Source organism: Myiozetetes cayanensis, unplaced genomic scaffold, assembly GCF_022539395.1.
Source record: "Myiozetetes cayanensis isolate MyiCay16 unplaced genomic scaffold, myiCay2020 scf23, whole genome shotgun sequence".
NCBI lineage: Eukaryota > Metazoa > Chordata > Aves > Passeriformes > Tyrannidae > Myiozetetes > Myiozetetes cayanensis.
Window position 1 is genome coordinate 2,020,568 of NW_026087445.1, and position 26,847 is coordinate 2,047,414.

Sequence of the window (26,847 nt, forward strand, 5' to 3'; positions counted from 1 at the left end):
CAAATTGATCTTGAAGTGCCTTTTACCCAAACTGTTCTGGGATTCTTCTCTGAGTGCCCCTCCTGCAGACACAGTCAGGGTGGGGGGATCCCTGCACTGGGGCTGTGAGAAGGAGGTCCATGTTGGTGTGGCCCAGGCTGGCACTTGGCTCATGTCCCTTGTGGAGGATGAGTTTGGGTTTGTAGGGGGCTGAACTGCCCTGCCTGGTGAGGATGAGCTGCCCCAGAGCTCAGGGAGTCCTGCCTGGGGCTCACAAGCCACGCCCTGTCTTGTCCCTCCCAGCGGTGTTTGTGCACGTGGGAAATTAAGGATAGTAGAGTCATTAAGGTTGGAAAGGACCTCCAGGATCACTGAGTCCAACCTTTGACCAAGCACCACCATGGCAACTGAAACCACAGCACTAAATTCCATTTGCAGGGATTTCTTGAACGCTCCCAGGGATGGTGACTCCACCTCCCGCTCCACGTGTTGAGCAGGAAAGGGAGAAAAACAAGTGAAATCTTCCCACTTAATTTTTTTTCCCGTCTTCCTTTTCAGGATTCCAGACTCACCAGTTCAGATTTGACCCTGGGGCCACCTTGGACGTGGGAGGACCCCCAGGAGACCCTCAACCTCCATCCTGATGGGAGCACCCTGGCTTCACTCTCTGCTCACGAGATGCCATCAGCTGCGGAGGAGGAGGAGGAGGAGGAGGAGGAGGAGGAGGAGGAGGAGGGCAGCCTTTCTATTGAGGATGAAGGCTTTGAGCCGTTCAACTCCACCTATAACAAAATCACAGGCCCTGGCAGGCCAGGGCTGGGCAGGAGCAGCACGTGGGTCCATGGTCAAGGTTTGCTCCCTTTCTCCGGGGAGATTCCTGGGAACCTGATGGCTCTTTCATCCTTTGTTATGGATATCTATTATTATTATTATTATTATTATTATTATTATTATTATTATTACATATTATGGCCTGGCTTTTATCCACCCAGGAGCCTCCAGGAAGACACACAGAGCAGCCAAGAAGGACGGTGCCTCTGCCCCCCAGGAGGAGAACATCACCACGGAGAAGCTGACGGGGAACGCCCGGCGGCGGCTCCCGCCCGGCAAACCCGGCCACGCCATCACCGACCTGCTGCCCCACACCTTCCCCAAGGCCCTGGCAGCACATCAGGCAGCTGCTCCCCAGGGAAATGTGCCCAGAGGTGCCGTGAGGACAGCAGAGCATCCCCTGGTAGCAGCCAGACCCGCTGTCCCAGGGCTTGGGGATGGCGCTGCCCGCGCAGGACACTCCGTCCCGATGGTGGCACGTGGGCAGCAAGGACACGTGAAACCAGGACCCCCAGGGCTGCCAGGACCACCAGGGCTGCCGGTGAGTGGTGCTGGTGATGGCTGAGGGAGGGGAGGGGTGGCTGGTGGAGCATCTCCCCCTCCACAGTGGGTGCTGAGCTGCGGTGCCAGCGGTGCCATCAGCTCACTGGGAGAAGGTTTGTCCACCTTCTCTGGACAAAGGAGTCTTCTCCATGATGGGAAACCCCCTCTGGCCCTGGCAAAGGCTTTTTGATGTCCCTGAAGGAACTGTAGAGGAGATGATTCCTTTATTCCCCCTGCCCTAGAGATGGTCTCAAGTCATTAAAATTAACCACACTGTCGGTTTTCATTTCGCCCTGGGCCTGCCCAAGGTCAAGCTGAGGGTCTCAGAAGGGGTCAGACCATCTCTTCCAGCCCCAGTTCCCACTGGCATCACTATCCTTTGCTTCTGTATCACTGCAACACCCAAAAATTGATGCTGGTGCAAAGCAGAGCGTTGAATTTGTCTTGAAATGAGTTTTGGTTATTTTTCACTTCATTCATCCATTGTAGAGGATGAAAAAAGGGAAATTAAAAAGAAAGAGGTAAACTTAGAATACATAATTCTCTAGAAAAGTCCTGAGTCTTAGTTGAGAAATAGCTGAAAAGTGTTCTACCTGTTTTCCCATGTTTGTTCATTCTGCCAAAATTATTCTGTAATTTGCTTACATTTGCTTCATAATTCCTCTAGAAAATTGTATTATTGCCCAGTGCCACTGCCAGAGGGCATCTTCTCCTCCCCCCAGGGCTGACACCCACATGGAATTCTCGTGGCTGTCCTGGAGTTCTGGGGGGTCCTGCAGGGCAGGTCCCACCCACTGCTTGGTTTATGGCTGTGTTCGAGGGACCCAGCCCTAAATCCATCATCCATGAGCCAGACTTCATGGGATAACAGTTCAATTTAGGATTGTTAGCTTCCCCCACAAGCCACCTCCTTGCTGCTGCACCTCTTGCCTGCAAAAATAGAAGGAAAAGGCAAAAGGAACAGATGCTGAAGGATGAAAAAATCTCAGGAGCAGAGGAAACGTCATAACATTTGACAGCCCTGCTGTCAGCAGGCAGGAGGGACCCAGCCAGGAGGGGAATTGCTTTTCTCTCCTGTAAAAAGCTTGGGGAGGTAGTTTTTTTTCCTCAGTCCTGAGTATCCTGGGTGGAAACACAGGTACCAGCAGCTCTACCCCAGCATTAGGAGTAAGGGAGAAAGATGGAGAGGGAGTTTTTACAAGGGCATGGAGTGAAAAGACAAGGAGGAATGGCTTCAAACTGCCAGAGAGTAGGTTTAGATGGGATATTGGGGAGACATTCTTCCCTGTGAGGGTGGGGAGGCCCTGGCACATGTTGCCCAGAGAAGCTGTCCTCCAAAACAGCCAGGACCTCTCACCTCACTGTTCGACCCAGACATGCTCTGATCAGCCCTGAACCAGCCATTGCAGTCCCTGATTCCCTGGAGTTGTGCCACTTGGTCACCCAGTCCCTGTGGGGACCCCCCTTTGGGGTGACACAGCTCTTCTCCTTTGCCTTGCAGGGCTGTCCTGGCAGACGGGGACTGGTGGGGCCCAAAGGAGACAAGGTGAGTATCCAGAAAATTAGGGGAATATGGAGTATGGGGTTTAGGGTCCAGGACAAATAGCATGGCTGGTTTGGGTTGGTTTGGGTGTTTTTCAGCAAGACAGCAGTGGGAGCTTCTGAAGCTGCAGGGGGGTGGCCCTTCCTGTGTGTTTGGAAGAGGAAGGAGCTGGTTTTAGTGGGTACTTTAAGCCCAGGCTCAGGGCTGAGCTCAGGATGAGCTGCTGTGTTTCCTCTGAGCCACTTAATGGCTCTGCAGAGGCAGCAGAGCCAGGAGATGGAGCAGCTGTAGCTCAGGTCACCTGGAGGAAGGATGAAAAGCCCAGCCCTGGGCTATATCCATGGAATCATCTCAGAGGGACATCTGTCCTGCCTTGGTGGGACCCAGGACTGCCCTTCCTCCTCCAGAAACCCACTGTGCAGCAGCCAAGTGGCACAGCCTGGTCTCCTGCTGCCCTGGGGGATGGTTGGGGATGGTCTGCACTGAGGGTGGTGCCCCAAGGTCCCCATCACCTCTGCACAGCAGATCCCATCTTTCCCAAGCTGTAGAGGGGCAAACTCGTCACCCCACACAATGCCTGTCAACAACAGCTCCTGTGCTGGTGGTGTTTGGATGGGTCTGGCCACAGGAATGTTTGTACAAAGCTCATTTCCTTTGCTTTCCCTCTTTCCAGGGTTATTTAGATCTTAAGAGCTGGTTTGAACCCAGGAACGTGCCCCACTCTGACCTGAGTCAGAACCTGTGCTGGCTGTTCAACCCCTGGATGCTTTTAAGGTGTTTTCAAGGTATCCCTTGTCTCCCTAGGGATACCCTGGAGCCATGGGCAGGACGGGCCCCCCAGGTGACCCAGGCCCTGTGGGCATCCCTGGTGTGCCCACCATCGTCCTCTGGAGGAACTCCAGGGAGGACTGGCAGACCTTCACGGTGAGTTACAGCCCTGGTGGGCTCAGGGAGCTCCACTCACACCTCCCCAGCAGCTCCCTCTGCTCTGCTGGGAGGAAGAGATACCACGGTTTGACATTCCTGGTGTGGTGGGTGGCAGGTGAGGGCAGAGGGACGGTGCCAAGGAGGGAGGTGCAGCTCTGTGGGCAGCTGTCCATGGGCTCAGCATGTCCTCTGTTCCCAGCAGTGCTGTCCCTCTGTCCTTTGGGACTGACCAGGAACAGGAACTGTCCTTTGGCTCCCTGTGGTCCACACTCATCCATCCCCTCCCTGGGGTGGTTCATGCCCTACCTGTGCAGGACAGGGGCCAAGGGAGACCCAAGCCCTGCAGAAGCAGCCCTTCTGCTCTGTGTTACAAATCACAAAGCACTTCTCCTGTTTTCCACCATCTCCCAGCTTCCTGCTCTGCTCCCCAGGGTTTGTGCTCTGTCAAGCTCCTTGCTCAGAGGTTTCCTCAGCTGATCCCTGGGGAGCACAGGAGCAGGATGGGACTTGTGGGGAGGCACTGCATGGCTGGATGCAGAACTCCATGGGATGACTCCAAAACTCACTACAACGACCCAGGCAGTGTCATTTGGGATCCCCAGCTCCTGACAGCACTCTGTGATTAAGCTTAATTTCTAACTCCCAGTGGAGCCTGGCCTGATCCAGGCAGGGCAAGAGCTGAAGGCATTGGGTCTCTAACTGCCTCAGGCACTTTTCCAGCCCGGACTGGAGCTCCCTGGGGTGGGAATGCTCTGTGTGTTGTGTGTCTGTAATGCCCCTCTGGTGGAACTGCAGCCTGGCAGAACAGCATCAGTGGCAGGGGGCAGAGCAATGGGCTGGTGAGAGCTCAGCCTCCATCTGCAGCTCTCTGAACTCTTCTATGACCTCGGGCAGGACTTTTGACTTCTCTACAGCTCATTCATTGCTGACATTGCATCCTTTGCTCCGAGGAAAATGCCTGGAATTCCGGGGAGAGGGGCAGGGGGGGATATCTCTGCTCTGCCAGCACAGCACACCCTGAGGCAGGGGGAGGATGGCTCTGTGCTGGTCTGGCTCTGAGCTGGGATTCACCCACCAGAAGTCCTTTGTGGTTTGTGTTGGTTTGGATCAAAGCAGAGGAGTTCAGGAGATCAGATTCCTCCTGGGAAACACAGCCAGGAGTTGATCGCTGGGAGATGTTGATCTGGAGGTGCCGGCTGGAGGAATCCTGCCGTTTCGGAGAGCATCTCCACGCCGGGGTGATCCCTCCCTCCCTCCCTGCAGCATCAATCCCTGCTGGCAGGGCACGGTCACAGCGCTTTGCAGAGCTGCTGCCGCTCGGTCAGAATTCCTTTCTTTTCGCGGCTGTTTTCTTCCCTGCCTGCACTTGGAAAGACACCTCAGGCTTTGTTCTTCCGCGGGAGAACCGTCCACGCCTGTGGATGCTGCCGTGATTTGGGTGGGGTCCCCCCTCCTGTGGCCGTGGGGATGCCGGAGGGAGCTGGGGAAGCCGGGGCTGGAGCTCTGCGGGTCCCGGCCGGGGGGGCTCCCGGCGTTTTCCCGGCGCTGTTGGCCCGGTGCCGGTCTGGAGGGGAAGGCAGTGCCTGCCGGGGGTCACCGGGGCCACCCCAGAGCCCTGCGGGGCCGCTGTGTCTGTGGCCGAGTGACCCCGCGGCGCTTCGCTCGAACGGGAGCGCAAATCCACGGGCTGGGCTTTGTTAATCCCTGCTGAGACAGCGCGGGGAGCGGGGGGGGCTGTCTGTCTGTCTGTCTGTCTGTCTGTCTGTCTGTTGTGCAGCCCTGCAGAATGCGGGGGCTCGCGGCAGTGCTCGTTTGGGAGGGGCAGAGGGGATGTCCTGGAATCTGCTGTTGGATCAGGCTCTGGGAATGAGGTCAGAGGAGTCAAGGCTACAGCGCAGGATGATGGATTGGAAAAGAGAGAGGCACACGGGGACCGTCCCAGAGCATTTGTGGTTGTTGTGGTGCTCAACAGCCCCTCCTGCTTTTTTTCCAGTGGAAAAAAAAACCCTTTGCAGTTCATGGGAATTAAGGAAAACCAGCCCATGGCCGCTGTGATTCCACCCCAAGCCCCTGCCCTGTGTTTTTGCTCACAATGTATTGACAGGAGTCCGGGTTTGCCAAGAATTCTTGGTGTAACTGGAGGGGCAGGAGCTGCTGCTGGTTTGTTCTGTCAGCGTTGACTTTGGTAGGAGTGGAGCTCCCAAGGCCCCCAGGGAAGGAGGAAGGAGAACTGGAGCTTCCAGAGTTATTGGGGAGCTTCATCTGCAGTGCCAAAATCCTTTCTTTTTATGCATCCCAATACCTTTAACAGCAGGAGGACAGGCTGGGAAATGAGGGCTGGGGACCTCAGAGTGAAGGAAAATGTTGCTCCAGCTGAAAAGGAGGGGAATTTTAGGGATGTGGGGATGGGGAAGGGACAAAAAGTGTGGGGTGACCATGGGGTGGTGAACTGGGGAGGGTGACACAAGGTGGGCATCAGAGGCTGCTCCCCACAAGGCTGCAGGCCCTGCTGCCAGGCTGGAGTTTTCCAGGAGCACAGATCCCACACGGACCTGTGGATCCCCATCCTCCATCCCCTGCCTTCCCAGCGCTCCCCTTGCCCCATCCTGCAGCGAGCAAAGCCCTCACTGTTTCCTGCTGAAATTCCAGAAGCCAATTAATTTCTCTGTCCTCTCCTTGGCATCTGGTGTTCCTGAAATCCGAGTTCACGTCTCATGTGGGATTTCCCCCTCCACCTCCCCTTTCTAAAGGTTGGATTATTTATTTATTATATTTTTTTTGAAGCCTAATGAAATAATATCCTGTCCTGAGTGAATCTGAGTTCACTGATTCCTGAGACAAGGCAAAAGCATTGGCTGGGCTCCAACCTCCTCCTCCAGAAAGTTTTTGTGTGAGCAGCTTTTGAGGGAAATGAGAAGTGGCTGGACAGGAGGAGCAGGGAGGCCTGACAGGGACTGCACCCCTTCACTCACTAATCAATTTGGGATCAACTTAAAAGGAGCAGGGATGCCTGGTGTGGTGTTAGAGCTGGATAAATGCACCCATCCATCATCTGTCCCTGAGAGCCCTGCTCGTTGCTGGAAATATTTCCATATGTTGAAAGGTCTGTGTTTATTTTCCATAATGAGCTTCTTGGCTTTTTCCCCTTCTCTCTCCTCTGCTGTTGGAGGCCAGATTGTTGGAGCAGGGGGCAGGAGGGGGTTTCCAGGTGCTGGGAAGCACGTAGGGACCCCTCCTGCTGCCTGGGATTGGGGTGATGGACAAGGAGGGGCTTTCCTAGCCTTTGATGCCAGTCAGGATTGGGAGGAGCTGCCTGGACCGTGTGTCTGGGCTCACTGTGGGAAGGAGGAGGAGGAGGAAAGGTGGGATTTTGCCTCCTGAGCGCTGCTGGGAGCGAGGAGGATGGCTGGTAGCTGGAGAGAGACATTTGGTTTCCTGGCCATCCCCCAAAACATGGGCAAACCAGCTTGGAAGTGTCCAGAGAGGAGGCTGCACCGTGAGGCTTTCAGACCTTTGAGATAGGATGGGATTAGCTGTGGTTGGGATGGGATTAATCCACCCTGGGGCTCTTGGGTGGCTCTTTCCTTCTTTGTGGTCATCTGGTCTCCCAAGGAACTGGAGGTGCAGGAAAGATTTGGCTGCTGGGAGCAGTGAGGGGAAAACCTGCCCGATAGAACTGCCTGGGCAGCTCCTCCTCCAGGTTTTCCACGAGGCTGGATGAGATTCCTCACCTGGGGCAAACTGCAGTGTCAGAACAGCTGGTTTAGTCCAGCCTGGGCTAACTACACCCAGGTAGCTGAATTACCCCAAACCTCACAAGAAGTGGGCCCTCTTCTGTCTTCATGTGCTGATGAAAGCAGGAATTCCTATTTTCCTACAAATCAGATTAAACCTTCTCCTGTGACTTGCTTGAACATGGGACAAAATAAATAAGAGAATTAGAGGAGTTGGTTCATTGCTGTGTCTTTCCAAGGCAAGGGAAAGGACTTTGAAGCCAGCAAAAAAAAAAAAAAAAAAAAAAAAGAAATTTGGATTTTTTTTTTGTTAACATTTTGCCTTTTTTTCCCCCATTTTCCTTTCCCCCCCCCCCATTTTCCTTTCCAGCAATCATCATTTTACCAACTTCTGCAGGCGGGCTGGCCGGTGAGTATCACTGGTGACTTTTTTTGTGGCTTGTTTTTCCTTGGCTTGGCTGCTGAGATTTCCTTGCTCCAGGCACTTGATCTGTCTCACCCATGTTTTGTTTTTTTTTTTTTCCATTTCAATCCAGAGAAAACCCGGTGCCCCTGGGCCCCCAGGACATCCAGGGAAAACGGGAGCACCTGTAAGTAAGAAACCTCAGTGGCCCGGAGCTGTTTGGCCCCGCTGCCACCCCGGCTGGGTGGGGACACTCGTAGGGTCGATGTCCCCAAGCCCTGGGCTGCAATTAAGGGCTTTGGGATCGGGTTTCAAAGCAGCCTTAATGGTTTCCTTGCCTGCTTCCCGCGGGAATGTTTGATACCCAGCTCGCTGGGTTTCGCTGGCAGCCCCAGCCCCTCCGTCTGTGCCAGCTGAGCAGTGCTGGCTGCCTCGCCCCAGGGCATCAGGTTCCTGCCCTCACCCTCCTCTGGGAGTCCCGGGCAGCACTTGGCACGGGGCAGGACGGGGGGGATAAAGGGACAGGGTGGTTGATTCCATCCCTGTTTGTCCACAGGGACCCCGGGGAGCCCCAGGAGAGCCAGGGCAGAAGGGCCAGCGGGGGTACACGGTGAGTGTGGGGGGCTTGGCCAGGGGGAGAGCCCAGTTTGGAGGGGTTGAGTGTGTGCTTGGGGCTGTGCTGGGATCTTCAGGGAGCCCTGCCCCTCTTGGATCAGCCCTGGGTGAGGGAGAACATAACAGGTTTGGGGCCAGTTTGGGAAGGGGTGGGTTGGGTTTGCCCCCACTCTGGTTTACATCTGCTGGAGCCCACCAGAGCCAGAGGGGCTTGCATTTCTTGCAGATCTTCAAAATGCAATAAATGCTCCCTGAAAGTTTGAAAATACTCCTTGAAGTTTGGATTAGAAGTGGAAGGAGGTGAAAATGCTGGTTTTTGGGCTGGGTGCCCCTGTGTGCGTGGTCATGAGCGAGCACAGGGCAGGATGAGACCCTTCAGGGTGGGAGGTGGGAAAGCAAATCTCCCCAAAACAGCTTGGGTAGTTTTGCAACCAAATTCTTCACTATGGCAGCTGCATCTTTCTGCCCTTCCTTCAAACTCTGACTTTTTCAACTAAAACAAACTCCAGCTACTGGACTTGACAAAACGATCCAGAATTTTTAAGAAATTCAAACAATCACAGCAAGCTGAAGGGAAATGTCCTCTCTTCGGTCCAGACTGCTCTTTAACTTGCCTGAATTCAGGATTTTCAGGGAGCTAAGGGGTGAAGTAAAAGCTGCCCCTAAGCTTCAGCTGGTGATGCCCAATCCAGAGGATCCTGCACGTGGGAAAGCATCAGGAATGGCTTGGAGCCAAGCAGCTGATGCAGAAGGTTTTAATTTGACCTTCTCTTACTGCATTGCTGCTTCCCTGCCTTCCATGTGGTACAGTCACTGGTTGGGACTTATCCCACTGTGTTGGTGGAGAACCTGGACAGATCCACGTGCCAGACACTTGCAGCACCTGCATTCATCAAGCTTTGCCCTGCCAGCCCTGCCCATGTCCTGGCAAAACCCAGAGGCAGGCAGAGCTCAGGGTTTCATTCACTGGTTTCATAATGATGTGGATTTTTTTTTTTAATTTTCCATGCTTGGCTTTTTTTCTCCCCAGGGTGAACCCGGGCTCCAGGGCTTGCCAGGGCGTGTGGGTTACCCTGGCTCAGATGGCACCCCTGGCCTGGATGGCAAACCTGGGCCCTGGGGGCTGCCAGGGGAGCAGGTGAGGATGGGCAGGGCATGGCCAGGATGGGGGGAACTGGAGCCCCAAGCCCTGGGCAGGAGCCAAGAAACTTCTAATGCTGCTCCTGGTGTTCTCTTGCCTCCTTTAGAGTATCCCTCCTAAGCCCACAAACCAGGCAGTCCTGGATTAGGGTTGAGGCTCATGTTTCCCAAAAAAAAAGGGCTGTGGAACATCCCAGATGTGCATTAAGGTGCTGGGATAACTGGAATGCTGCAGCTCCTGGCTTGGGGTGGGTCCAGGCACGAGGGCTGGGCTGCTGCAGCTGAACCTTTGAAAATAACTTGGAATCATGGAATGGTTTGGCTTGGATGGGACCTTAAAAATCATCTCATTCCAGCCCTCTTTCATGGGCAGGGACATCTTCCACTAGATCAGGCTGCTCCGAGCCCTTGAGGGCTCCAAACTTGGAGGTGGAGAAAGAAGTGAGAGCAACTGTGAGAGAGAGAGATGACATTCAATTCTTTGGTGCTGTGATGGTCCCTGCCCTTTTCCAGACCCTGGGGAATACAGGCAGCACACCAGGGCTTGGGAGCTTTCTCAGGGGGGTTTTAGAGGACTGTGCTGAGGGTTTTGGGGCTCTCAGCAGGTGCTGGGCACTGAGGAGGGGTTTGGACAGGGGTGGGAGGTGCTGGGCAACCCCTCAGTGCCTGCTCTGCTCCTTCCTCCCTCTCCCCAGGGGCTGCAGGGCTTCCAGGGCGACCGAGGGGTGGCTGGAGAGAAGGGAGAGGAGGTAAGTGGGCTCTTGTTTGCCCCGTGGTGCCATGGGCACGGTGCAGTGCCAACCCCAATCCCCACTTAGTCCTTTTAAGGCTAAAACTTTTAGGGCTGCCCAGGAGATTTTTGGGCTCCTGTGAAGTCTGATCGTGCCAGGGCTTTGGAAACCTCACTTCTTCTTTTTGAAACAGCAGCCCCACGTGGTTTATCCCCTGGGATATCATATCTATGTTATCATATCTATATAATTTGATATATTATCTTATATTATATATTTTCTTTGTACTCTCCTGCCTGTGGAGAGCCCTGTGGGTGCTGGGACACCTCTGTGTCACTGCTGGGGGTGCTGTGGTGCAACAATAGCTTGGGACACAGGATGAGGGACCAGCACCCAGGCTTTGCTCCTGTGGGGCCTCATTCAGCACTTGGGGGGTCCCCATCCCCCTGACCCCCACCAACTTAAGCTCCTGATGATGCATCTGGAGCTCACACATCCTTGTTCTTCCCATTTCAGGGTTTCCTGGGTGACCCTGGGCCGGCTGGGGAGAAAGGAGAGAAGGGAGTGAAGGTGAGGGGGTCTGTCCATGCCCCAGGGGGTTTCTCCTTCCCTGCAGCCCCAGCTCGTGCTCTCCTCCATTGCTCAGGCTGCTCTTGCCTTTTCCAGGGGGTGAAGGGAGAAAATGGCCTGCCAGGTCCTGCTGGACTCCAGGTGAGTGAACAGAGAGTGTCCTGCTCCCTGCTGTGCCAGGATTCCTCCTTCCCTCCATCCCCTTTCCTGGTTTGCCCCCTTTGCCTCTCTGTGATGTCCCCAAGCTCCATCCCTGGCTCCAGGCCATGTTCTCCTGGCTTTGAGCAAGGCTTTCACAATCCCTGTGTTTTCCTGACCCTCCTGCAAGGGATGGGACAGAGGCAGCTGCCACTTCAGGGTGGCCACTTCACTGACCCCACTCCCGGCTTCTCTCCCAGGGGGTGCTGGGTCTGAAGGGTGTGATGGGCTTCCAGGGCCCTGCAGGGCCAGAGGTGAGTGGTTTGACATCCTCTCTGTCCCCAAGGGGTGCAGGAGCCTGGTGATCCCACTGGGAAGACGGGTCTGAGGAAGGGAGGATTTGGGATTTGCAACCAGGCACGTTGTGGGCAGGAGCCTCCCCTCTCTCTCCCACCTGGAGGTTTGAATCCCAGCCTGTTCTCCTGTTCTCCCCTGGCTGGGAGTGGAGAGAAATGACCCTTAGCAGGGTTTATTTGAGTGGTTTATTTTAGGTTTGTGTCAGTGGTTTATTGGAGGTGACCACCTTCAGCTGAGGTGAATCCCGGGCTGGCAGCACCTGGGTTTTCCATGCTGCTCCCAGCCCTGTCTTTGGGAGCATCCCAGCCCAGGACTGGCCTTGCAGAGGATTTCAAAGGAAAACTGAAGTGGTTTGGTGGTGAATGGAAGCACCTTCCAAGAGGAAGGGAGTGGGCCTGGCTGAGGGGGCATCAAGTAGCTGATGCTTGATGTGAAGGAAAGGGGGAATTTGGGATGAATGAGAGAGAATCAGAGCAAAAATGGCATCTCTCCTCTGCTGTTCCAGGGAGAAGGAGGCTCAGTGGGTCCCCCAGGCCCTGCTGGCCCTGTGGTAAGTCACAGATTTTGGGTACAAACAGTGGCCAAAACACAGGTGATGGAGCTGGGCGGGACCACCGTGGGCAGGTGGGACCACCGAGTCCTGCCCAGTTCATCCCTTGTGCTGAGTTTTAATCTAAAAATGATGCATTTCATTAAAATCCTCCTGCTAATGGGGGGAAGAATTACAAATGACCCCAGTAAAGCCCTCCAGTATCTCCAAGAGCCCAGGGCTGCCTCTGCTGCCGGGGGAGATGCCCTGGGGGTCCCATCCCATCCCCTGCTGCGTGGTGGGAGGGCTGAGCAGGGTCTGTCCTTGCAGGGGGAGCGGGGCCAGCCGGGATCCATCGGATGCAGAGGTGTCAATGGCTCTCAGGTGGGTCTGCCCCGGTTCCCACCCTTTGCCATTCGGATTTTCCCAGTCCCTGCTCTCACCCCATCCCTTCCCTGCTCTCTCCACAGGGGGAGATGGGCCCTCCTGGCCTGCCTGGCCCACGGGGCCCCAAGGTGGGTGCACCCAGGGGTGAGGGGATCTCACAGGGATGGGGTGTCCTGGGATGGGAGGGTGTTCCAAGTCTCCTCCAGCTGGGCTGTGATCCCAAGCCCCCTCCAAAACCCCACAGAGAGGCTGGGGCAGGGGTGGGAATCCTTTGTGTCCCCCCTGCCGTGGCTGTGCTGGCTGGCACTGGAGCTCCTCAGCAGCTGGGAGTGCCCAGGAGAGCTTTCACCCCCTGGTGCCTGCAGGGATGTGGTTCCAACAGCCCTCACTGCCTTTCAGGGGCCACAGGGACTGCAGGGCAGACGTGGCCCCCCCGGCCCCAGGGGCTCCCAGGTGAGTGGGTGATGTCCTGGGGTGGATGTTTCCTCCCCCCCTCCCCGTGCTCTTGCTGAGGGATGAAGGAGCTGCTGGGATTTGCCCTCCATGTTCTTTGCAAGTGGACATGAAGTCCTTGATCCCAGGGATCCTCATGGCCCCCTGGGGGTGGGAGGGAGGGAAGGGCTGTGTGCCATGGGCAGGATGTGGGGGCACAGGGGGTGAGGGGTCCCTGGGGGTGAGAGGCAGCTCCTGGGGGGCACTGGGCAGGGGTGGGGTCTCATCCATAGAGCAGGACAGTGAGCAGCATCCCTCTTCTCCCAAACATCCTGCTGCCTTTGCTCTTCCCCAGGGTCCAGCTGGGATGGAGGGATCCAGTGGTCCCAAAGGAGACACCGTAAGAGCTTCTTGCTGGTCCCCTTTGCCCCTGGGGTGGGGGATGAAGCCCAAACTTGAGGGCTTTCCCCAGAGGGACCTGAGGGATGGGGTGAGGGGTCCCTGCCCCTGATTTGGAGGGGAGAGGGGGCAAAACTTTCAGCAGACCTTGCAAATGCCATCTGGAGGTCCCTGCTCACCCTGGGGAGGGGATGTGGTGGGAGTGGATGCTCCCTGCCCAGAGGTGATGTCAGCCTTCCTCTCTGTGTGACCATGGACAGCCCCCAGGGAATGGCTGGAGCTGTGTCAGGGCAGGCTCAGGGTGGATCTCAGGGAAAGGTTCTTCCCCCAGAGGGTGGTTGGCACTGAACAGGCTCCCCAGGGCAGTGGGCACAGCCCCAAGGCTGCCAGAGCGCCAGGAGGGTTTGGACAACGCTCTGAGGGACAGGGTGGGATTGCTGGGGTGTCTGTGCAGGGCCAGGAGCTGGACTGGGTGGTCCTTGTGGGTCCCTCCAGCTCAGGATATGCTGTGATTCCAGGGTTCTTCTTGCAGGGAGCAGATGGTGCCCCTGGGGGGAGGGGACAGCCCGGACTGGAGGGCCCTGGGGTAAGTCCGTGGGGGTGGGTGGTTGGATGTGGGGTGCTCTCATCCCCCTCTTCACAGTCCCCCAAAGCCCTGCAGGGAATGCCCTGTTTCCCCAGCTTCCCCCCGTGCTTGTGGCACAAGGGCTGGTGGAGGTGACAGCCACATCCCTGTGTCATTGCCAACATTCCTCTGACTCTGCTGCTCTGCAGAGACCTCGATTTTTAATTTTGAATTTTTTTTCCCCCTATGGATTTATCAGCAGAGATGGCCCAGCCCTGCCCATCCCTTCCTTTGTGCCAAGGGTTTGAGTGCTGAGCTGCCCTTTCCAAAGGATGAGGATTTGAGGGGCAGCCTGACCTTGCCCTGCCAGGCCTGCAGTGTCCCTGTTCCTCATGTCCTGAGAGCCCAACTCACAGGACTGGAAACTGGGGATGTGGGTGGTGTGTTTTAGAGGCCAACAGGGATCTCATCCTCCTACTGGAGGCAACCTGGGAGGGTTTGTGCACTCTGGCAGCAGCAGCTAAGCTGGTGCCTGCCGTTCATCAGATCATCCCACCCCTGTGCTGTGGGAGGGTCTCCTCCACGAGTGACAGTGATACCTCCCTTGGTGTTTTGGGTTGTTTGTTTTTTTTCACTTGCATTTTGTGTCTTGCTCTGAAGGGGTTTATTGGCCTGCCGGGTCCCAGAGGCACCCAAGGAGAGCGGGTGAGTGATGGCATCCACGGGATCCCTGCTTGGGATGCAGGAGAGCTGGCTTAGAGCAGCCCAAAGCGCCAGCTTGGTGTTCAGATGGGTGGCAGGTGCAGTTGTTTGGAAAGGCAGAGCTGCCCTTGCTGTGATAAGAGGAGCTTTCAGTGTGTCCCAAGGTGTCACCTGCCCTGGGGAGGCACAAGGGAAGAGGGAATTGCTTCAGCCTGAGTTGAGGAGCACAGCAATGAGGACAAGGTGCTCTGGTGGTGTCAGGGGTGCCACCACCAGCTGCTGCAGGGGTGCTGGGACTGGCACTAAGGGTAGGGATTGAACCCAGAAGCCCTGGAGCCTCCCCACCACAAGGAGCAAGCACCTGCCCCCAGCTCTGAAAGGCCCATCAGGAGGAAAATCCTGGTTGAAACAGGGGCAAAACTCTCTTTATTTGCTGCCAGAATCAGGTCACAGCTTGCTTTGGTTGCAGGGAGGGGCACAGCAGGGTTTTCTCAGTGCACCCTCCACTGCTGCTGCTCTCGCAGGGCTGCCGAGGTCCAGGAGGAGCCAAGGGAGACCTGGGGGCCAAAGGAGACAAGGTACCACATTCCCAAGCTTCTGGTGCCTCCAGCTGCTTCCTCTCTGGTTATTCAGATGTGCTGTGTCCCAGCTGGTGGGATGTTGAGGACCCAGGGGATGTAACAGGGACCATGAGGGCTGGGCAGCTCATTCTCTGCTTGATCCCACCACGCTGCTGCCTCTGATCCATCCTGCCCTGCTCTGTCTCACTTTGGCTGCTTAAAAATGCTGCATTTCCCCACTGTTGGCACCCTGGGGGTGCTCGTGGAGGGAGGGTCATGGGGTGTTCACCCAGAGCAGCCCCGTGCCCAAGGCTGGGGGTGTGGAGAGCCAGGGGATGGGCTCTCCAGGGGAATTCCTGCTGGGAGCCCTGGGCCACTGGCTGTCCCTGCTGCTGTGACACTGTGTTTTGTTCTTCCAAGGGTCCACGTGGAGCACAAGGAGCAAAAGGCCCCCCAGGGACCCGGGGCCAGGGTGGCTTGCAGGGCTTTCCCGGCCCCCGAGGGGCAGCGGGGCCCCGGGGCCCAGACGTGAGTGCCAGGGCCTGTCTGGGGTGTTGTGGGGTGGGATGTGTGTGTGTGTGCCCACTGTGGGCAGGGGACAGCCCTGAGGCACAGGGATGGCACAGGAGGTTTACAGGGTCCCTCCTAAGGGACCCCTCTAGTGACATCCCCGGCACTGCTCGGGCACTGCTGGCCCCTGCTCAGCCACAGGCAGCTTTGCCCAAAACCCTGGGGCTGCAGGTGCCCCCAGCACCCAAACAGGGCTGCTCCAGACCCCTCTGGCTGGGCTCCCATCCCAAAATTCACTGGTGAGTTCAGCAATGTGAGGGCAGCTTCGGGAAGGGGATTCCCAGCCTTCTGGAGCTGCCTCTGCCTGAGCAGCTGGTCAGGGATCCCTCAGAGTCCCTGCTCCAGGTCAGCACCTTCCCAGTGGTTTTGAGAGCAGAAGGCTCACAGGTTGATGCTCCTCTTTGACTCCTGCCAGGCTCTGCCTCCTGGAGCCTGTGCTGGCAGCTCCAAAAGACCCTTGGAATGTTTTTTTCCTGCAGTCTGTGCTCTGAGGGAGCTGTCAGGGTGGATGAACCCATCTCCAGATCAATATTCCTCCCTGGGAGCTGAGGCCAGGCTGGCAGGTTATCTCTAGTTGTTTCCAGCTTCACAGGAAGAGGAGAAGGGGGGTTGTATCTTCCCACCCACCTTTCCAGCATCCCCCTGTGGGTGATACCCTTCCCCTTCCAAGGGGGATTTTGGGATGATGCCTGCCTGGATCTACTCTCACATTTGCTCTTCAGGATGAGAAATGAACCCTCCCACCTCCCCAGGAGCTGGAGACTCAGCAGGACTCATCCCCTGCCTTGTCCACCCACCCAGGCAGTGCTGCCAGCACATGGAGTCGGTCTGGAGGAACTGGGTTTGGATGGAGCAGGAACTTGGCAATCGGTCCTTTGAATCACCTTAAATTGGATCAGCAGGAAACAAAAATATCCCACTGTGTTGTCCAACTATTGAGCTTTCTCTTCCTTCCCATTTTTATAACCTGGAGAAGGGGGGAAGTCCCCATTCCCACCCCAGAGCTTGCCTGGTGCCCCAGCTCCCACTGCCACTCACTGATGTCACCTCTGATCCCACTCCCCGTGTCTTCCCCCTGCCCCAGCAGCAGGATGGTGGCTGGGGGGGAGCCAGCAGGACCAGAGGGTGTGTTTTTCCTGGCTGACTCCTCTCCTCTCTCTCCTGGCAGGGGGAGGAAGGCCAGATAGGCCCAGCAGGGCTGAACAGCAGCGAGGGACCCAAGGTGAGCACTGCAGTTTGCTCCTGGTTTCCCATGGGCTGCCTCCATCCTTGCATGGACAACAGGGATGTGGCTGCCCTGCAAGGGATCCAGCACCTGGAGCACCATCCCAGTGCCCCCCTGGGGAGAGTCCCCAGCCTCTTGGCCCCCACCACTGACCTGCCTCCAGGGCAGGGGCTGGAGGAGCCCCCTCAGGGTGGAGGGGCTGGGGGAGACCTGCAGAGTTGCCTAAAATGTCTGTGCTTCCATTTGTGTGGATTTTAGGGAGGCCAAGGACCTGATGGCCCCAAGGGAAGCCCAGGAGCCCGGGGAACCCGGGTAACTATCGGGGTGTTGGTACTTGTGGCTGGATCTTGGAGCATCTTTGGCTGTGGGAGATTGAAACAACCCTGGAGACCTTCTGCTTGGCTTGGGATGTGCTGGGGCTGGGCCACCATCAGGGACCAGATTTACCTCCAAAAATGCAGCTTTACCTCTGGCAGAGGGATGTTTTTGTCATGCCTGATGTTTTCCAGGGCCGTGTGGGTCAGCGTGGGCTGGTCGGTGTCCCAGGACTGCCTGTGAGTAGCAGATATCCCACATTCCTGTGCTGGCAGGGGGAGCAGCTGCCTGGGATGGGGCCAGATCAGAGGGTCAGGCCCTGCTTGGGAATTTGCACAGGATAAGCTGGGGATGAGCAGCTCACGTTGCACGGAGTGTTTTGACGAACCACCTGCCCCACTGCACAACTTCCCTCAACGCTGAGCACGGAAAATTCCAGGAAATAACAACTTCTTGAGAAAGCTGGGTTAGGCAGAGTCGTGTTTGGTGGAGGAGCCAGGAATAAATAGCTGGGGCAGGAGGTGGGGGGTGGGTAAAGCACAGCCGAGGTGTTCCCGGTGGGAACGCGTTTCCTCCCACACTGGTGTTGTTTCCAAAGGTGGGATGGAGCGGGGAGGAGCTGCAGGAGCTGCCTGGGATGAGCTCAATACACACACCAGGCAGTGGCACTGCTGGCTTTCCACCTCTGAACTCCAGAGGGAGGCTCTGGGGCTGGATGAGCCCGCGGTGGGGCTCGCCCTGGCACCGGGCTCTGCTCTGCTGAGACGAGACTCTCCTTGCAGGGCTCGAGGGGTGTCCCGGGAGCAGAAGGAGCAGAAGGAAAGCCTGGTACACAGGTTCCCATCCTACACTCTGTACTTGGCTCTGGGAGAGGGTTGGGAGGCTGGGTTGGATCCAGAGGAGGAACTGAGCCCCAAAAAAGGGGGAACTTCCCATGGGGGGACTTCCCGAGCCCCCAATCCCCACGGCCATGTGGGTGATGGCCCTGGCACCGTGTTGGCCCCTGCCGTGACGTGGGACTGGGAGAGGCTGTTCCTGCCTCCCCATCCTCATCATCCTCACCTGCCTTGGCCTGCAGGGTCACCCAGGGATCGTGGGCAGCCCGGGCAGGAGGGGATCACCGGTGAGTAGAGCTGGTTTCTGTCCTTCCTCCCCTCTGCTCAGCTCTCTCCCCTTGGGAATGTCCCTCAAAAACCTGTCCCTGGGATGGGTGCTGGGTGGAGTGGTACCAGCCAGAGGGTGCTCCTTTGAGAATCCTGCTGAAGGGGGAAGGACTTGGAACAGGGCACTGTGATTTCCTATCCCTGGCACCGCTGCCCTGAGCAGATCCAGCAGCAAGTCCTGGGCTGGTGGCAAATTTTCCCTCCTGTGGGATTTCACCTATTTATCTTCGCTCTGAAATTCAAAAATAATTTAAAAAAAATATATATAAAAAATCTGGTGCTGCCCTCAAAGCAGGAGATGAAAACTGGCCTGCCCTGGGTCAGAGAGGCCCCTGAGCACCGCAGAGCATGTCTGGGTGCATGTGGGGTGCATGTTGTGTGTGTCCACACACAGCTGTGGGGCTTCCAGGGGAAACCCAAGAGCTGGATTTTAAGGGAGAGCCCCAGTGCTGCCTTCACCAGGCCAAGCCCTTCTGTGCTTTGAGTTGGGCTCAGACCCAGGGCAGGGTCTCTCCATCCTCCTGCTCCTGCCTTCCCTCCATTGCTCACCTGCTGCCCTCTCCTCCAGGGGTTTGCTGGTTTGCCAGGAGGCCGTGGGCACCTTGGACCTCCTGGATCAATAGTAAGGAAGAAAAAAAAATGTTCCTCTTGCATGAACTCTGTGTTTTCTGCTGATAGGGGATATGGGGCTTTCCTTGGGAGTCAGCAACAGATCAGGGCATCTGTAGGACCTGATCTTGCCTTCCTGTTGAGAGACATTAAAAAGCCTCAGTTGCAGGAAAGCTAGGACCAGGGAAAAGGAGAATCATTTTCCCCCCAGAAATTAGTTTCCTCCAGGGATTTTGCAGCTTCCCTAAGCCTGGCAGGATGTCCATGGGGGATTGGCAGCTTGTGGAAACCCTCCCCCTCTGGGTGGATGAATAGTACCTGCTCCTGGGTCCTGGGAGGAGATCCCAGTGGGAGTGGATGGTGCAGGTTCAGGAAGAGGGTGGTTGGCACTGAACAGGCTCCCCAGGGCAGTGGGCACAGCCCCAAGGCTGCCAGAGCTCCAGGAGGGTTTGGACAACGCTCTGAGGGACAGGGTGGCATTGTTGGGGTGTCTGTGCAGGGCCAGGGGTTCAACTGGTGGCCCTTGTGGGACCCTTCCAGCTCAGGATATTTTGTCACCTTCCCTGGTGACAACCCTGCCAGCCATGGGGGGGCTGCTGTGCAGGAGCCACCAGGGTGGGCCACAGTGGCTGAGTTTGTCCCCAGTGTCCCTGTTTGCACCAGCTGACACCTGACCATGAGCACGGGGGCAGCACTGGGGGGGTTTGTCTCCTCTCAGCGTTTTGACTGACATCTCCTCCCTAAATAATTCCAAAGGGCTCTCCAGGAAAGCCTGGACCTGATGGAGACCCGGGTTCCCTGGGCCCAAAGGTGAGATCTGGGGCTTTGGGGGTGACCAGGAGTGTGCTGGGGGCTGGTTGGAGCAGCGATGGGGGTGAACAGCCCTGAGAGGCTCTTGGCTGACCTGGGGATGATCCTATGTGCTCACACCAAGGGCTCCCCAAGGAAGGGGAGATGCCTGACTGCATCCTGGGATTGTAGGGGTTCACTAATTCCCTCATTTTCCCTGGCAGGGCCTGCCTGGGAAGCCTGGCTTGGAGGGACCACAAGGACCTGTGGGCACCTACGTAAGGGATAGACCTGCCTGGGGAGGGGGTGGCTGCACTGGGGGGAGGCTGGAGCAGCTTCCAGCTGCACACTCACCATCCAACCACCTTCTCCCAAACCCATGGAGGTGCCTGGTGGCCCGGGATGCCTCCTAACACCCTGCTCTCCCCAGGGCTATCCAGGACCTGCTGGTGACCGTGGAAGGCCGGGGCGCAGGGGAGACAAGGTAGGGATGGCACACCCAGCACAGCACTTGGGGGGATGCAGTGGGCTGGGAATGCAGGCTTTGGAAGCATTTTTGGGGCTGTTGAACCCAGTGGCTGGGTCTGGGTGGTGCCCCCAGTCTCCATCTGTGGCTGGACAACAGCTGGAGGTGGCTCCCACATTGGGTGGGTTCTCCAGCCCTTCTTCTGCCCAGACTCGTGTGGGTTGTTCTAAGACATTTTTTATTTTTTGTTTGTTTTGTTTTGCTTTGTTTTGTGTTTTTGTTTGGGTTTTCTTTGTTTGTTTGTTTTGTTTTGTTGGGGTTTTTTTTAAAGAGATTATTGCATTAAAACACGCAGGGGAAAGGCAATCTTTCTTGCCTCCTAACAGGGAGAAAGGGGAGCCCAAGGTGCCCCAGGATTTCCAGGAAAAGCTGGTCCCAAGGTGAGTTTGCTGCTCTTCTGGGCACCTCCAACCCCCTGGAGACGCTCCCAGCAAACCAGGCTGGGAACGGGGAAAATGGGAAATCTTTGCTGTGGGAGATTTTTGCCAATCTCACCAGCATCAAGGGGCTAAACTGGGGAGAGGGGCTCAGATGTTCTTTGATGATGTTCTTGTCCCCCAGGCCCTGCCAGGTCCCCCTGGTCCACGTGGTGCTCCCGGCTCCCAGGTGGGGCTCCCCGTGCTCGCTGTGGGGCTGCTCCACTCCCTCTGCGTGGTCCCTGTGACCCTGCAGCACATCCCATGTGCTGCCTGGAGGGAGTGTCAGCAGCATGGATCCATCCCAGCCCCCTCTGTGTGAGCAGGCAGGACCTGCTCCCACTCCTTGCTGGCTGGGTCCTGTCCTGATGCTGCACGGACACCGCTGAGGTGGTCCCAGCACATGGGGGTGGTCTGAGCCCCCCTTGCTGGGCATCCTTCTTGTTTCAGGGCAGAACTGGTGACCCAGGTCCTCGAGGGCTCCCAGGGCTGCCTGTAAGTGGAGAGCTGTGCTGAGAGTTGGTGTCCGATGGGATGAAAAGATGGGTGCCCACTGTGGGGACATTTTTATCTCTGGGCTGGTTGTGGGGCAGAGAATGACCCAAACTCGGTGTGGGTGGCTGGCTGGTGACAAGTTGGGCACAGGGACAGCAGTGCCCTCCTAAAACTGCAGTAATCACAGAATCCCAGAATCAACCAGGTTGGAAAAGACCTCTGAGACCATCGAGTCCAACCTGTGACCCAACCCCCCCTTGTCACCCAGCCCATGGCACTGATGCCACATCCAGGCTCTGCTCAAACCCCTCCAGGGATGGGAACTCCACCCCCTCCCTGGGCAGCCCATTCCAATGGCTGAGCACTCTCATTGCCCTTCTCTGGACCTGCTGCAGCCCCTCCATGTCCTTCCTGAGCTGAGGGGCCAGAACTGGGCACAGCACTCGAGGTGTGGCCTCCCCAGTGCCCAGCACAGGGGCAGAATCACCTCCCTGCTGCTGCTGCCACTCTGTTCCTGAGCCAGGCCAGGATCCATTGGCCCTCTTGGCCACCTGGGCACCCCTGGCTCATGTTCAGCTGCTTCAGTCAGAGCCCCCAGGTCCCTCCCTGCCTGGTCCTGTCCCCCAACTCTGCTGGGGGTTGTTGTGGCCACAGTGCAGGACCCAGCACTTGGCCTGGTTGAACCCCAGACCACGAAGGTGAGAGGCCCCAGGACACACCAGGAGCAGGTGGTACCTTGCAGACCCCGTGGTGGCCCAACTGCATCAGCCACGGGGCTCCCACTGGCTTTGTCCTCCCTGGAGCTGCAGCCAGAGCTGCCTCTCAGGGTGCCCACGTGCCCTTCTGGCCTTGCAGGGTGTTCCTGGCGTGCGGGGGCCGGATGGCATTCCCGGGAAGCCTGGCTTGGCTGGAGAAACAGGGGCTCCTGGAGCAGCCGGTGCTGCTGGCCTGCCTGGGTACCCGGTGAGTGCAGCTGGAGCTCCCCATCCACACCCAGCACACCCCCTGGCTCAGGACAGGGTGCAGGGATTGTGCTGGTGCAGCACTTTGGGGGAGCTCCCTGAAGAACCTGCGGGAAGGGAAGGAAAAGGGAAGCTGCTCCAAGGGGCTTGGGGAGCTGCTGTGTGGCTTCTGCCATGGGCACATGGTGTGTGCCAGGGCATCCCAGGCCCAGCTCAGGAGCTGGAAAGGCCTCCTGAGCTGGGACAAATTGCTGCTGATGGGGGTTTGTTTGTTCACAGGGTCGGGAAGGTCCAAGTGGACGTGAAGGGCCTTCAGGGATGAGAGGAGAGAAGGTGAGGACAGAGGAGGGGGTTGGTCCCCCTTGCTGGACCCCAAGAGAGCCTTGGGCTTGTTCTGCTGACCTCCCCAGGGCACCCCTCCCAGTCTGGCCCCTGGTTTTGCCCAGTGGGGTGGGGGTTTACACCCCTGGTGCAAGGTGGGAGAGGAGCCTTGCGAGCCCTCCTGCACAGCAGGGTCTGCAGGGCAGCTGTGTGGAGAACTCCACGGCTCTCCTGATGCCTGTGTCCTCTCCAGGGTGATGTGGGAGATCCTGGGGACGCTGGTGTCCGTGGGCTGGATGGTGAGCAGGTACAGCAGCTGGAGAACCGTGTCCTCCCCTCACTGGGCTGCTCCAGCCTCTGCCTTCCCACTCCAGGGATGGGGAAATGATGGGAGGAGGCTGCTGATCCTCAGCTAAGCCAGAGGGTTAAAGCTGGGTCTGTGTTGGTGAGGGGTAAATGAGCTGTGCCAGGGCTGGGCTGTGTCTTTCCTCCCCAGGGACCACCAGGACCACCGGGAATGGAGGGTCAGCCTGGGCCCAAGGGAGAGCAGGTGGGTTCCCACGGGTGCTGGGGGTGATGCTGGGGTGGTGCTGGGCTCCCCTGGCCCTGCTGATGCACCTGAATCCATGGGGGGCTGTTTGTAATGCCCCCCCAGATTCCTCATGCCTGGGGATTGGTGTTGCTGGGAATAGCAGGGTGTTCCCCTCAAAGCTTGGTGCCTGGAACAAGGAAAACTGGGCTTTTCCCAGTGCAGTGCAAAATGATGGAGGGCAGAGCCAGGCTCAGCTGGAAAAGGCAGCCAAGAATAACCCTGGTTGTCTTCATCCTGTGCAGGGAGAGGCAGGAACCCACGGAGCTCCAGGTGTCAGAGGGAGCCCTGGGGAGCCAGGGGATGAGGGACCAGTGGGGCCTCCAGGGCGGCCTGGGAAGCAGGGGAAGGAGGTGAGTGTGGGACTGTCCCCATGAGGTCACTGATCCCTGCTGGGGTCCCCTGCCATGGAATCACAGAACCACAGACTATCCTGAGCTGGAAGGGTCCCACAAGGATCATCCAGTCCAACCTCCTGGCCCTGCACAGACACCCCAACAATCCCACTCTGTCCCTCAGAGCGTTGTCCAAACCCTCCTGGAGCTCTGGCAGCCTTGGAACTGTGCCCACTGCCCTGGGGAGCCTGTTCAGTGCCAACCACCCTCTGGGGGAAGAACCTTTCCCTGAGATCCAGCAAAGCTGTGAGGCCATGCCCTATCCAGCACCAAAATCCTGACCAGAGGAGGGTGGAGAAGCCCATGGAAGTCAGAGCTCAGGTTTTAGCCTGCCCTGGGATGGGGCCATAAAGGAGAGAAGTGCCAAGAAGGTTTGCTGCCTCACCCACCGGGCACCCAGTGTCCCAGCAGGAAAGGGCTCACCCCCAGTGGAAAGCTTTGGGCTCTGGGAGCTGCAGAAAACCCTAGGAATTGTCAGATCTCCTTAATTAGGGTTTCATGTCTCATGGGCATGACCACATCAGCCACTGCATCTGATGTGGGTGTTCCCCTGTGGGCAGGGTGACACCGGTGACGTTGGAGACCCAGGAGAGCCAGGAGCACGGGGACAGAAGGTGAGGAGTGTCCCTAAATCTGTCCCTCCTCCCAGCACCTGGGAACACCCACAACCTGCTCACCCTCTGCTGATCCACGTGCCACTGTGGGGACAGAGCAGGACAGGGGTGTCCCCGTGGCTGAGGATCCCTGGAAATGCAGGGCTCAGACCTTTCCTGGGCACCCCAAGGATGACCTGCTGTCTGTGACACCCAAAGAGGGGGGTGAAACACTTTATCTCCATGCAGAGATGACTCTCATTTAATTGCTATTCCTTTTCCACCTTCGTGGTGACACCTCTGTGTCCATCCCTGAGCAGGGTGATGCTGGGCCCAGGGGCCTCCCTGGAGTGGCTGGGCCAGGAGCTGCCCCGGGGGAAATCGGAGGAAAAGGCCAGAAAGGAGAGAAGGGCCGAGAAGGTTTGATGGCAAGTACAGAGGGGGGCTGGGGCTGCCTCACCCAGGCTGAGTGCTGGGCTCACCCTCCAGGGTGGGAAAATCCTCCCCAAGTGGGGGAGGAGCCACAGAGAATCCTAGGAACTGGCAAATCTCCATAATTAGGGAGTTTTGTATCTCACGGGCATGACCCCAACCTCGGGTCTTGTTGGCACAAAAGGGTGGTTTGGGCTTGTGGGGCTGTCCAGGATAAAGCTGCCTCCAGCCAAATTCCAGCCCCTGCCGGGCTGGAAGCCTGCTGAGCTCATCTCCCTGTGTCCCAGGGCCAGGTTGGGGTCACTGGAGCTGCAGGACCTGCTGGAGCCAGAGGATGGTTTGTAAGTCAGATCGTGGCCCTCCTCCCCTTCAGCCCATCACCGGCCTGGTGTGGGGATGTGTGTGTGACTGGGAGCACTGGGCAGGGCTCCAAATCCATCGTGGACCTGGAAGGGGATGTGTGTGTGACTGGGAGCACTGGGCAGGGCTGAACCAACGGGGCTCCTCTGTGCCCTGAACAGGGTGGGACAGGACTCCGAGGTCCTCCTGGGCTCGATGGTCCCGAGGGAGAGAAGGTACAGTGGGATTGACAGGTCCAACCCCCCACCTCTGGGTGAAATCCCCTTCCCTGGCCTTTTCCCAAGCTCTGCTGGTGGTGGATGTGGTGGGACTGGGGCCTGGGCTGGACGGGACCTGCCATGGGACACTCCTGCCTTGCTGCCTGAGATCCAAAGCCAGCAAGGCAAGGAAGGAGTTTTCCAGGGATGGAGCTGTTTCCCGTTCTTCCCCAGGGAGATCCAGGACCACGAGGCATGGATGGACCTGCTGGTGCTGCAGGATTAGAGGTACTGATGTCTGGGATGATGTAGAGCTGGGAGCTGCCAAAGGCTTTCCCAATTCTCCACCATTTCCAATACAAACCAAAGCCAAAGGATTTATTGCCCCCTCCCTGCCTGGGTCATGAGGGGTTTTTAAGCCTTGGCATGGACTCCCAGGAGGTGCTTTGGTGTTTGGGGTGGAGATATGAGACCCTTTCAGTCTGTCACCCAGGGGTGCCTCATGGAAGACCCATTCCTGCTGTGGAATCTGTTCCCTCCCAGGTGTCCCTGTTGCTTCCTTGGCCAGCTGAGCGTGGTGTGAGGGGGGAGGATTCTCAAAGTACCCCCAGAGGTGAAGGACATGGTGGGGATGGGCTTATCCTAAACCCCCAACATCCCCACAGGGACTTGCTGGAGATGATGGAGTGAAAGGAGACGGTGGCAAGCCCGGTCCAGCGGTGAGAACCAGCCAAACTTCCCTGGCAAAGAGGTTTGGTGGCATTTTGGGATGCAGCAGCAGAGCCTGGGGCTGGGGCTGTGTCTCTGCCAGCCCAGGTGCCAGCCATGGTTTCTGACTCCTGCCCTGCTGTGGTTTTGTAACTGAGGCATCATTTCCTCGAGTTCCCCAGAGCCAGAGCTCCCTAAAGGAATTTTAACACAGCAATTAAACCCGTGCCAAAGTGCTGTGGCCATCGTGCAGGTGACACTTGACTGTCAGAGTCTGCTGAGGCAGGGCCAGGGCTCTTGTTTTCCCCCTTCCCTGGAGCCTCCCAGTGCCCAGGAACAGCTTGTGCTGCCCCAGGATGGGTGTTCTGGTCATGGTGGTGGCACACACAGAGCCACAGATGTGTTGTCAATGCCCTGAGCTCAGCTGCAGGATAAATCCCATTTGCATCCCAGTTTTCCCTGCAAAGAGAGGGGGCTGCTCAGACCCTGCTCCGGGGGGTCACTGGGTGAGCAGTGCCCCCATTTCTGTGCCCCCCAGGGCTCAGCAGGGGCTCGGGGGCTGGCAGGTGCCCCCGGGCTCCGGGGATACACCGGGCATGAGGGAGCCAGAGGAGTGACGGGCACCAAGGGGAAGCCAGGCCGGCAGGTAACTCCCCCTGTGCCACGGGGACATTCCCACAGTGGGGACATTCCCCTGGCACAGCTCCAGCACTAGAGGGGAGAACAACCCCAGCTCCCAGGGCAGGGCAGGTGCTGTGCCCTTTCCCCCCTGCCTTCCCTGATGCCTCTTTTGTCCCCAAATGATCTCAGGGTTCTCTTGGGCCCCCGGGTGAAGCTGGAGCCACGGGGCTGAGTGGCATCGAGGTGAGTGGGCTCCTCTGCTGCCCCATTCCCTGCTCCAGCTTTGCTCACCCCCCCAGGTCTGTGCCCAGACCTGCCCTGGATTGGCATGAGGAACCTTAAGAACTTATTCTTTGGATTTGGGTTGAATTTTGTTCTCTTTCTTAGGGCCTGGTGGGTGCAAAAGGGGAGCCAGGCAAGCTGGGGAAACCAGGACAAATGGTGAGGGGTGGGATGGGGCTGTGCTGGTGCTCCCT

At 57.5% G+C, this 26,847-nt stretch overlaps 1 protein-coding gene across 3 annotated transcripts in view; it reads left to right on the top strand.

Annotated features, from left to right (window-relative positions):
• Positions 1-26,847, top strand: part of LOC126642292 (collagen alpha-1(I) chain-like) — a 151,390-nt gene that overhangs the window by 42,404 nt on the left and 82,139 nt on the right. For all 3 annotated transcript variants that reach the window (XM_050319754.1, XM_050319751.1, XM_050319753.1), the window contains 47 exons: positions 538-829; positions 972-1,351; positions 2,855-2,899; positions 3,701-3,820; positions 7,928-7,966; positions 8,094-8,147; positions 8,517-8,570; positions 9,606-9,713; positions 10,411-10,464; positions 10,963-11,016; positions 11,113-11,157; positions 11,415-11,468; positions 12,017-12,061; positions 12,371-12,424; positions 12,511-12,555; positions 12,827-12,880; positions 13,215-13,259; positions 13,791-13,844; positions 14,484-14,528; positions 15,050-15,103; positions 15,506-15,613; positions 16,824-16,877; positions 17,139-17,192; positions 17,390-17,434; positions 17,978-18,031; positions 18,274-18,318; positions 18,927-18,980; positions 19,724-19,777; positions 19,981-20,034; positions 20,187-20,240; positions 20,609-20,662; positions 20,844-20,888; positions 21,149-21,193; positions 22,049-22,156; positions 22,435-22,488; positions 22,730-22,783; positions 22,973-23,026; positions 23,311-23,418; positions 24,021-24,074; positions 24,374-24,481; positions 24,773-24,826; positions 25,007-25,060; positions 25,277-25,330; positions 25,708-25,761; positions 26,289-26,396; positions 26,561-26,614; positions 26,759-26,812. In XM_050319754.1, coding sequence (XP_050175711.1) covers positions 538-829; positions 972-1,351; positions 2,855-2,899; positions 3,701-3,820; positions 7,928-7,966; positions 8,094-8,147; positions 8,517-8,570; positions 9,606-9,713; positions 10,411-10,464; positions 10,963-11,016; positions 11,113-11,157; positions 11,415-11,468; positions 12,017-12,061; positions 12,371-12,424; positions 12,511-12,555; positions 12,827-12,880; positions 13,215-13,259; positions 13,791-13,844; positions 14,484-14,528; positions 15,050-15,103; positions 15,506-15,613; positions 16,824-16,877; positions 17,139-17,192; positions 17,390-17,434; positions 17,978-18,031; positions 18,274-18,318; positions 18,927-18,980; positions 19,724-19,777; positions 19,981-20,034; positions 20,187-20,240; positions 20,609-20,662; positions 20,844-20,888; positions 21,149-21,193; positions 22,049-22,156; positions 22,435-22,488; positions 22,730-22,783; positions 22,973-23,026; positions 23,311-23,418; positions 24,021-24,074; positions 24,374-24,481; positions 24,773-24,826; positions 25,007-25,060; positions 25,277-25,330; positions 25,708-25,761; positions 26,289-26,396; positions 26,561-26,614; positions 26,759-26,812 — 3,387 coding nt within the window. The remainder of the gene's footprint in view (positions 1-537; positions 830-971; positions 1,352-2,854; positions 2,900-3,700; positions 3,821-7,927; positions 7,967-8,093; positions 8,148-8,516; positions 8,571-9,605; positions 9,714-10,410; positions 10,465-10,962; positions 11,017-11,112; positions 11,158-11,414; positions 11,469-12,016; positions 12,062-12,370; positions 12,425-12,510; positions 12,556-12,826; positions 12,881-13,214; positions 13,260-13,790; positions 13,845-14,483; positions 14,529-15,049; positions 15,104-15,505; positions 15,614-16,823; positions 16,878-17,138; positions 17,193-17,389; positions 17,435-17,977; positions 18,032-18,273; positions 18,319-18,926; positions 18,981-19,723; positions 19,778-19,980; positions 20,035-20,186; positions 20,241-20,608; positions 20,663-20,843; positions 20,889-21,148; positions 21,194-22,048; positions 22,157-22,434; positions 22,489-22,729; positions 22,784-22,972; positions 23,027-23,310; positions 23,419-24,020; positions 24,075-24,373; positions 24,482-24,772; positions 24,827-25,006; positions 25,061-25,276; positions 25,331-25,707; positions 25,762-26,288; positions 26,397-26,560; positions 26,615-26,758; positions 26,813-26,847) is intronic.